At 40.7% G+C, this 10,618-nt stretch overlaps 1 protein-coding gene across 7 annotated transcripts in view; it reads left to right on the top strand.

Annotated features, from left to right (window-relative positions):
* The first annotated feature begins 675 nt into the window (after positions 1-675).
* Positions 676-10,618, top strand: part of aga (aspartylglucosaminidase) — a 25,866-nt gene continuing 15,923 nt past the window's right edge. For 6 of the 7 annotated variants that reach the window (XM_061685517.1, XM_061685515.1, XM_061685513.1 and 3 more), the window contains exons 1-3: positions 676-904; positions 9,051-9,204; positions 9,299-9,411. In XM_061685517.1, the coding sequence (XP_061541501.1) occupies positions 775-904; positions 9,051-9,204; positions 9,299-9,411 (397 nt within the window). In that variant the 5' untranslated portion in view covers positions 676-774. Of the gene's footprint in view, positions 905-6,259; positions 6,499-9,050; positions 9,205-9,298; positions 9,412-10,618 lie in introns of those variants that run through there. The other variant, XM_061685514.1, reaches the window with a different exon arrangement.

Raw genomic sequence — 10,618 nt, 5'->3', positions numbered from 1 at the left:
AGAGTAAAACTTTCTTTGATGTTTCCATAGGCATGTATGTATCTTACGTTCATTTAAGTCTTCTTAAAGATGTTTTTTTTGTTTTTTATCCCATTTGGAGATACTTTACTTGCTTTTTGTTGGACATTTCAGCAATCATTTCCCCTGAGAATCCTTTTGTTGTTGTTGTTTGTTGTTCCATTGTGAAACTGTCCCAGGAATTTTGAATGTCTTATTAACATTGCGGAAATTGCCAACCTTATTTTTTTTTTTTATTATTATTTTTAACACCCTTGACTACTCCCCCCCCCCCATTTGTATGCCTCAGTTTTGACTCTGCGTAACAGCAGAAAAAGAGAGAGAGAGAAAAAACAAGAAAGGGGTGACATACTTTGTCAACATGTCACATAACGTACCCACAAAGCCAAGTTTCCCCAGTGGCCTCTCAGCTAAAAATAGCATAGCAAGCTATGAAACTTCATGTCAACGGAACCCCACGAGACCGTCATTCGACACCCCTTCCGATTCCCAGTATTTTTGCATAGCTATTGTGCTAACAGCATTTACGATGAATCTTTTATGAAGTGTCAATTTTTTTCCCGACGTTTCCCCCGCAGCGACGTGGCGGCTCACACGTGACTCACGTCTTCCCCCCGCGGGCGCTGCGCTAATCTGCTGTTAATCCGTCGTGTCCGACAGCGAGCCGGGCGGGGACCTTGGACGACGCCGAAACGGAAAACCCGGAATTAAGTCGCAATAAAATATGAGCCGGAGCCAGGTCATCATGACGGAACTATGTTTGAACTTGCGGTTATTGAATGGCACGCTGACTGCCTTCATATTCTCCAAACGATGTCAAAATATTACAAACGGCCCTCAGTTCCACGCCAGCCTCGTCAATCATACTTGACCATTGCTATCTCGGGTGAGTGATGCGGGATGTTGCTAATGTTTGATATTTTGTTGGTTAGTTGATTGTTTGTTTGGGCCATTCATTCGTTGGTCGGTTAGAGTTTTCGTTTGTTGGTTTTGTTTGTTAATGGGTTAATTGTTTTGTTTATTGGTTGACGGGTTGGTTGGAGAATTTTTTTCGGTGTTCATTGGTTGGTTGGTTTTTTGTTTTGCTTGTTTATTGACTATTTGGTAATAGTTTTCCATGTTGGTAGGTTTATTTTTCTGTTGGTTGGTTAGTTGTTTTGTTTGTTGGGTTGTTTGGCTTGTTTTGTTGTGGGTAGGTTAGTTAGTTTGTTTGTTTTGTTGGTTGGGCCTGCCTTTATTTTTGGGTTAGTTGTTTTGTTGGTTGATTGGTTGGATTTTCGTTGGTTGGTAGATAGGTGGTTTGTTTTCATTATTGCTTGGTTGGCTGGTTCATTTTGTTATGGTGGGTCGGTTGTATTGTTGGCTTTTGGTTGGTTAGCTGTTTGTTTGGTAAGTGGTTTGTTTGTTGGTTGGTTTGTCTGTTTGTGGGTTAAGTGGGGTGGTTGTTTGGTTGCGTGGCTGGTTGGTTGTTTTGCTTTGTTTGTTGGTTAGCTGTATTTAGTTGGTTTGTTCGTTGTTTTTTGTTGTTGTTGGTTTGTTTGCTGTTGGTTGGTAGTCACTGTCAGTGTTGGGGTTCGCTCACCTTCATGTGAGTGCGAAAGGTTATGCATCTCCATATGTGCCCTTTGCCCCAAAGTCAGCTGGCATAGAATCCAGCTCCTCGCCACCCTAAACAGGATAAGCAGGATAGAAAACGGGTGGATCGCAATGATGAATGTCAGTGGATGAGAATAAACATTGACTGAAAGAACAACGCTGCTGTCAACATAACACTAGCGCAGGTATTTGGCGCCAAAACGTGATGGAGAAAAGAGGCGCGCGATGAATGAAAAATTTCCACGCTCACTGGGAATTCTTGGCAGAGCTGGAAAGACGAACTCACGGAATGATTCCTGCCGTATTTGTCGTAAACGTCATCGGGGAGGTCTTTTACCAAGTGACGACTGATAGATTTGGGTCACATTCCACACTGAAGACGGCTGCGACCCCACAGACTACTTCCTCCTACTGAGGGTGGTTATTTCACATACAAACTGATGTTTGTTATATATTAATATATATTAGTTGTCTGACAGATGCTTTTTAAACTCTTGTTTTTACCCAAATTATTATTATTATTTACCAACTAAACCAACATTTTAATATTGTTTTTGGATGTCATGTTTGAAACGCTTTCTCGGGACTGTAATGTTCCGTCTGTCATTTGTGTGTTCAGATGATGTATGTTATCCAGCAGATGGCAACCGTAAGAAAAATAATGATTACATGAGGATACATTTTTACTGACAAGCAATTTCCTCAGATGCTGTCGCTTACAAATTTGAAAGACAAAGATTATGATTCATGCATTGAATGCGCGTTTATACAAAGGCAAGAGCAAATGTAAATGACGAAACAGCCCATCTGAGGTGCTCCGCAAGAGCAAACAAAGAGAAAGAATGCAACAGAAAATAGAGGACGACGACGACATCAAACACAAATGTTATGGTACTGCGAAAGATGCCAGGAGGGATCCCAGGTGATGGGGGATGTTTTTTTTCATTGCATTTTCTTCTGATAATTGTTTTAATTTTCCTCTACTATCTATGTATTTGTATGTCTCATTTTTTTTTTTTTGTCCAAGATGTTTTTGGGCTATTAGTTTTTGTATCGTTTTTTTATTTTTTTCATTCAATAGTTGTTTATGTTTTGTATAATATTTTGGTATTTTTGGCTATTATGATTGAATTTAGTATTTTTCCATTATTTGCTTCAAGTGTTGTCTTTATAACTATTTTATAGCAAATACTTTTTGACAATTTTTAAAAACTATTTTTAACGTGTTACTATTTTTGCCAAATATGTTTCATTTTTTAACTAATATTTGTCTATTTTTTTGTATCATTTACTCTTTTCTACAACACAATGTTTGGATTTTTGTCAAATATTTTGCTTGTACTGCATACATATTTGTGTCTGTGTAGATATATTTCTGTATTTTTATAACACATTCTTCAATTTTTTTACTTCAAATTCTAAGGTTTCAACATTTTTAATGTTTTAAGGCATTTCTGAACTTAAGTATTTTGAACTACAAATCACTATTTTTTAATTGCATTTTTTTCTAAGTAGTCTCTTCATCTTTTTGCATTTTTTAGAATATTTTAGAATCTATTTTTAATATTACTCCAAATATTTTAGTTGAATTTGCATATTTTTGTCAAATAGTTTTTTTTAATACTTTAGAAATAAATTATTAACTTTAATATTAATCATTTATTTCATTTCCATTACTTTTGTATTTTTGTCAACGTGGTCAATGTTTTAAAATATATTATCTAAAAACAATTCTGTATTTCTGTTTTCCATCCATCCATTTTCTTTTACCGCTTCTCCTCACTACGGTCGCGGGCTGCTGGAGCCTATCCCAGCAATCTCCGGGCGGGAGGCGGGGTACACCCTGAACCGGTCGCCAGCCAATCGCAGGGCACATATAAACAAACAATCAATCGCACTCACATCCGCACCTACGGGCAATTTAGCGTCTTCAATTAACCTGGCATGCATGTTTTTGGGATGTGGGAGGAAACCGGAGTGCCCGGAGAAAACCCACCCAGGCACGGGGAGAACATGTAAACTCCACACAGGCGGGGCCGGGATTTGAACCGCGGTCCCCAGAACTGTGAGGCAGTCGTCCACCGTGCCGGCGTATTTCTGCTTTCATATTTTTAATTCATTACCAATATTTTCATATTGTTTTTAATATTTGAGCATTTTTCCACCTGATACTTTGTCAGTCAGTTCAATGTTTTGACTAGTTTTCACCTCTACCAACTCGTCCCTGCCCCGCAAAATAAACAAACAAGCCGCTTATGAGTGATTATTGAAGTAATCGCTTCAACGCTGTGATGTTCTTTAAGTCGCCTCGCTCTCATCTATTTTATCCTCTTGCAATCTCCTTTTTAAGGCTCTTGCCGTCGTGTTTAAAATGCAAAAGAACAATGAATAAAATATCCGAGTAAATTGTATGTATCGTATGAATAATGTAAAGAAGGCGCCTCTCAAGGTCGGACTACGTTGTTCGTAGTCTTCCCTTTGCTGCTTGTATGCTGTTACTTTTTGTTCTTGTTTGCTGTGAGGGAGTCATCCTAGTCCATCCACTTGTCTCTTTGACGCCCGTGGCGGGAGAGACGCTATTTTGAGGGGAGGTGGTGAGGGAAGAAGAAGGGGGGAAAAAAAAAAAACGATTCAGGGCCCACCGTGAGCGTATGGTGAGAAGGCGGTGAAGTGCAGTGTTAGCACATTTGTGCCAAAAAGTTTCCCATGAGCACAGCTTGTTTGCTTCACTCAGTCACAGTCGACATTCTCATGAGGGGGAACTAACAGAATGTTGGCTTTGTGGGTTTGTACCATTATCCCTCTGCACTCCGGGTCACCGGGTAGTCGCGCTTTGCCAGTTTTACGCTGTTCGCCAATCAAAGAATCATTACTTCTCTTTCGAAAACAAGTCACACTCGATTGGAAATTGCGTATAGATTGTCATTTGTTGGAATTTTAATAGGGTATTGCTTTACACCTGGATCTGTTCACATTGAGTTCATTTCAATAAAGAGTTTTAATATAATTACAGTTTATTAAGGGTGTATTCCCCCCCAATCCCACAGTTTTGTGGCGTCGCCTGAAGCCAATTTCTGGTATGATCTCAATGTGCAGCCAGAGACAGCACACTGACATTTGCCAAGCACAAACACAGCGTCCCGAGCCGAGACATCCACACCCCCGCCGGAGAGAAGAACGCGACAAAGCCGTGCACCCCACCGAGCTATTCCTCCTCGATTTCGATCCTGCCCGCCTTAAACCGGAACGCTCTGAACCAGTCTGCAATCCAATAATGAGCGTGGAGTCGCGACGTCACCTGGATGAAGAACTACAATGGAAAAAGCCCAGGGGAACCTGCTGGCTCCATAGCGAAGATGCTAATTAATGCTAATGTCGTCCGTGCAGTGGATGTTATACATTTAAAAAATAATTAAAAAAATAATAATAATAATAATAATTTTTAAAAAATGGCCCACATGGGAAGGGTGAACATAACAACGCCCCGTTGAAGGTGGGGGAGGAGTCATGACAGCGGGCAAGATGTTGGGTCTATAGTGACACGGGATTGACACCTGTCAATCACTGGTTTGACTTTTTTTTTTTTTTAAGCGTCTTTGAAATCGTCACCAAACGTCTTCAGTGTAAGAACCCTGGAATTCGTCCAAAATGACTTTGTTGAACCTAAATGACCGAGCAACTTCCTGTTCCATTCCAGCCATAGGTCTTTGAGCTATTTTCATGCGTACTGTTATAATAGACATGCACACCCAATTTCATGTCCATCGATGGACTTAGTGCAGGGGGCTAATCTTTTTTTTTTCGAATTTTTGAGTCTTCGAAACGATCAAATAAACTAGAATGGCCAACTTCTTGTTCAATTTATGGGCTGGGTCTTTGAAACTTTATCTCACGTCCAGTTATTGTAGATATGTTCATGATAGGTCTTATTTGAATTATTAAAATCATTTCCCATTGCATGACCTAGTAATAACAACATTGTACCTGTTTATGTTGAATTTATTTGGAATATACACGTGGACTTCATGAATAGGATTATGGCACGCCCCTTTTGAGCAGCGTGCATACGGCGACGCTAAAACCGTCGGTGCATTCCATTTGTATGGACGGCAAGGAAACCGAAAGAACAATGCTGCTGCCAGATTGTACTGTATACGGTTGCAAACAATAATGCCTTGTAAACACAACAACGGAACTGGGGCTAACCTTTCAAAGGTAAAAAATAAATAAATAAATGTTTTATATTGATAGCACCTGCTTTGGCGTTGCCAAAAAAAAAAAGTAAACTTCGTGAAAATCGCTTGCGAAATAAGAAAGTTACGACTTAATTTTCCTTAGATGGCAACATCGACCTCCCCAACATGGCCACCACGGAGGCACGTCGATTAGCCGGGCAGCTACAGCCATAGATATGAATGGGTAGATACGACACGAGGCCGGTATTGCTTTTTGCCCCCCAAAAAGTTAACTTCATGAAAATCGGTTGGCAAATCAGCAAGTTACGACTTAATTTCACGGATTGTTTTTGAGGTGAACGTCGCCCTCCCCAACACGGCCTCCACGTAGGCACGCCGGTTAGCCGGGCGGTTACAGCGCGGTGGCGCATCTACTGTCATATATGTGACTGTTCCTTTAAGAAAATATTGCCTGCTTTATGTGACGTCATCTGGAAGTGACTCGTGATAGAAGAGAGAGCAAAGTATTCGGTCGGATGAATATGAAGTGACGAATTAACGAAGTGTTTGAATGTTCACGCGTCGTCTTTTAAGGACACAATGCCGATGTCGCTGGTGTTTTTTACTTTAATATGTCTGCCCACGTTTGGACAAGCGTCACTGCCGCTGATTATCAACACATGGAGCTTCAAGAATGCGACGGCTGCTGGTATTTTTTTTTTTTTTTGTTTATCTAAACGTAGTTGTTTTTTCCAAAATTATTATCATAATAACAGGTGCACAAATCAGTCCCGAGTTTGAAACACACATGACCGAATGGAGAAAAAAAAGAAAGAAAGAAAAACAACTGTGACGTGTGAAGCTGTTCAATGTAACTATGACATCAGACATTTTTCCATCGATGGATCGCATTATTTGTTGTCCCATCAACATTTTACCCACAACACTTCATAATGACAATGCGAAAATGAGAATTTTGCAAAGTTATCAAAAATAAAACCAAACAAGAAATAGCGTATTCATGGGGAATTCACGACCTTTGCTCAATTACATTCTTCAGCAGCAATTACAGCCTCAAGTGTTCTATTTTTTTTAAAATGTTTAATCTGATGCTTGGCACACCTATCCTTTGTCAGTTTTGCCCATTCCCCATCCAGAAAGTGTTCACATTCAAAAACTGAAGCGCTGTCAGTGCATACAGAAAGTATTCACTTTCACTTTTTCCACAGTTTGTTAATTTAAGTCTGATTCCAAACTTGATTACAGCCTCAAGGCTTTTCCAATATGATGCCACAATATTGGCACACCTATCTTTTGCCAGTTTGGCCCATTCCTGTTTTTTGGCACCCCTCAAAAGCCATCAGGTTGGCTGGGGCGCATCGGTGCAAGTTTAGAGTGGACATTTTGTTACCAAAAAAAGAAAAAAGGGCACACTTGAAGGGGTCACAAGGATTTTGAGAGGTAAGATTTGATTCCCGGCGTATGTTAGCTGCTGTCTGATAAAAATGTGAAACGTTTCACGACCGCCGACGCCGGGAGGGGTCCGCCCCCGCACTCCATTGGATTGTGCATCGGGAATGATGCATCGGAAAGTCGCAGAGTGGAAGTGAAAACACTTTAGCGCTTGTTCAGGACTTCATCTGTCAGGGCAGCTTTCCGCCGGGTGCGTGACACGCCGCTGCCCTGAGAGATGAAATCTGAATGAGATGGGAGTTAACTGGAAAAAATCTCTCTTGCTTGATAGATGAAAACTCTTTAATTTACCAGCTGTACATCATCCCCCTCCCCCTTCCCCTCCCCTGTCCCCTGAGGCTGATGGTGTGAAAGTGGACAAATTGGCTGGCGTGCTGTGTGCTGCGGCTATCTTCCCAGCGGAGGCAAGTTGTCGATTTGTCGACCTTGGAATCTCGCTGTACTTCGGACTTTCTGTTCAAACATTACTGCAACACTGGCCACAGAACAACAAGAAGTCCAAACCCACACATTCTGGACAGAAAGAAGCATTTAAAAAAAGGAAGTAGAAGACGTTTGCCATCATTTCTTCTTGCAACAGTAATTTGGTTCCCGAGCATGTGCGGCAGGTTGAAGGAAACCAAATTTAAAGCAAGCATCCATCATGGCTTTTGAATTGCTTGAATACAAATAGTTGGGCCTCTGCAGTGCCTGCCCACCCATCGAGTGTGAAATTACTCAAGCAAGAAAATCGTTTGTGAGCTGCCTGTCAGAAAAAGTGCCTGTGAGCAAGACCTTCTGAATTCTAAATGAATTGGGACATCACAATTTCTTCGATACAATTTTGTTGTTAAAGACGTTTTCACGCATATGAGAAGAAAATGAATTATTTTTTTATTGCAAGAAAAAAAAGTCACACTATTACAAGATGAAACTTTTTTTCCCTTTTTTTCCCTCCCAAAAACAAAAGTTGTATTGGACAAACAAAAAGGTCTATTTTATCGGAAAAAAATATTTGGGAAGAAATTAAACTCTCATAAGTAATAAAGTCATATATTTCAGGTATAAAAAGCAGTTATATTACAAAGGGGGTAAAAAAAAAAAATCATCTTACATAAATCTAACGAGATGAAAGTTATTTTAAGGAAAAACTTAAATATTAAGACAAAATCATATTTTTCAAGGAATGTCAAAATATTACAAGATAATCTTTTTCCAAGAAAAAAAGTTGTAATCTTAAGGGAACCAAATATTGCAAAAAATCCACAATCTTGCGATAGTAGTCACATTTTTCAGAGTGAAAAAGTCGCAATATTACAAGAATTATTTAAAATTCATTTATTTACATTTTTTAAGAGCATAATCTTGCTAGACGAAACGTTTTTATTTTACAGGATTTAAGTCATTTTTTTCTAAAAGAGAAAAAGCAATATCAGGAATAAAAGGCTGTAAAATCACAGTAATAAAATCATACTTTAAAAAATTTGACAAGAACAAAGTCATAGTTTGGGGGTCAAAGTCATAATATTCTGAAAATAAAATCTGCAAAAATGGCTGAATATGCATTTTGTTTTCACTATTTCAAAGATGTCAGACTCTGTAGAACAACATGAGCCGATACGGCTCCGTGCATTGAGATAATTACACATAGCTTTCAACACGACGGGCAGTATGGCGGTAAGTCTGCGGAGTTGCATCGGCCCATGTTGTTCCGCACGCCCTATTTTGCCTCCGATGCTGAAATCCATGCAATCGATTGAATCTTAATCAATGAGTAAGTGTCATCGTGTGTTTGTGTTGCGGCTCTAGCGTGGGCGGTCCTGCAGTCCGGCGGCTCGGCGCTGGACGCCGTGGAAAAGGGGTGCGACCGCTGCCAAAAAGAGCAGTGCGACGGCAGCGTGGGCTACGGCGGCAGCCCGGACGAGAACGGCGAGACCACGCTGGACGCCATGATCATGAACGGGTAAAAAAAAAAAAAAAAGAAAATGTAATAAATTACCTAATACAGATGCTAAGAATGGAGTCAAAAAAAAATTAATTAATGTGTGTGTGAGCAGCAACACAATGGAGGTGGGGGCCGTGGCCAACCTGAAGAGAATCAAGAACGCCATCGGCGTAGCCCGAGCAGTGATGGAGCGCACACAGCACACCATGCTGGTGGGCGAGTCAGGTACGAAGACCAGAGTGGGATGTTCAACACCCGAGAATCGCTGCCCACTCCCGTTTGTGTTGAAAGTCATTGGCAACACTTAAAACACGACTTTGAAACCCTGACCCTGGATGGAAATCCTAATTTGAATCCCCAACCACATCTTAAAACACAAATTCGAAAAATCCTAATTTGAAACCCTAACCATGACTTGAAACCCAACTCGAAATACTAACCCTGGTTTGAAATCCTAAACATGATTGAAACCCTAACTAGAAACTAACTGTGCATTGAAACACTAAATATGAGCATTAAACCTCGTTTGAAACCCCCCGTATCTTAAAATCCGAATATAAAACCCAAACTACGATTAAAAAAACAAATTTGAAAACCCTGTGTTGAAACCCTAATATCGAAACACGAACCCCGTGTTGAAATATTAACCACAATTTAGTACACAAATTTGAAAACCCTAACCCTAATTTGTGCCCTGCGATTGGCTGGCAACCAGCTCAGGGCCGTTGATAGGCTCAGATAATGGCTGGAACCCTAATTTGAAACCCTAACCATGACTTAAAACCTTATTCAAACCCTAACCGTGGATTGAAACCTTAAACATGACCTCGAAAACCTCCAACCATGACGAGTAACCCTAATTTGGAACGCTAAGCCCAGACTTAACCCCCCTAATTTGACACCCTAACCACGACATGAAACCTTAATTCGAAACACTAACCCTGGCTTGAGGTTGAATACGGTGCCTTCGCCAACTCGAAGTAACCATGGGACGCTCATCAAGTAATGGATGTGGTCGGTAGCAAAACACAGGGCAAGGCGGTGGCTTTTCGACCAGTTGTTACTCAGGGGCAGAGAAAACATCCCGCTGTCTGAAGCCAACTCATTACGGGGCAGGATAAATGCATGCTTTCATGTTGTTTCCACTACACTCGGACACTAATCACGTGTCAGCAGAAATGCAGACCCATTAGACCGGACGATGTCTCCCCCCCCAATCGTCAGCTGTCGGATCCTCCCAAATTGTAGCTTCCAAGTTGTTAAACGACAGCAGTGTCATCAGGTGTGATCTTCTTCAAGGTTCCACATCTTTCAGGGATGTTCTTCTCCTGCATATATTCGAGTTCCTAGTCAGTCTGGACATTTCTTCTTTGACCTCCTGGCATCATTAAGGCATTTTCTCCAAGAGAACCGCCACTAACGAGATATTTTC

The sequence above is a fragment of the Phycodurus eques genome, chromosome 9 (genome assembly GCF_024500275.1).
Source record: "Phycodurus eques isolate BA_2022a chromosome 9, UOR_Pequ_1.1, whole genome shotgun sequence".
Classification (NCBI taxonomy): Eukaryota; Metazoa; Chordata; class Actinopteri; order Syngnathiformes; family Syngnathidae; genus Phycodurus; species Phycodurus eques.
This window is presented reverse-complemented; position numbering and strand designations above follow the sequence as displayed.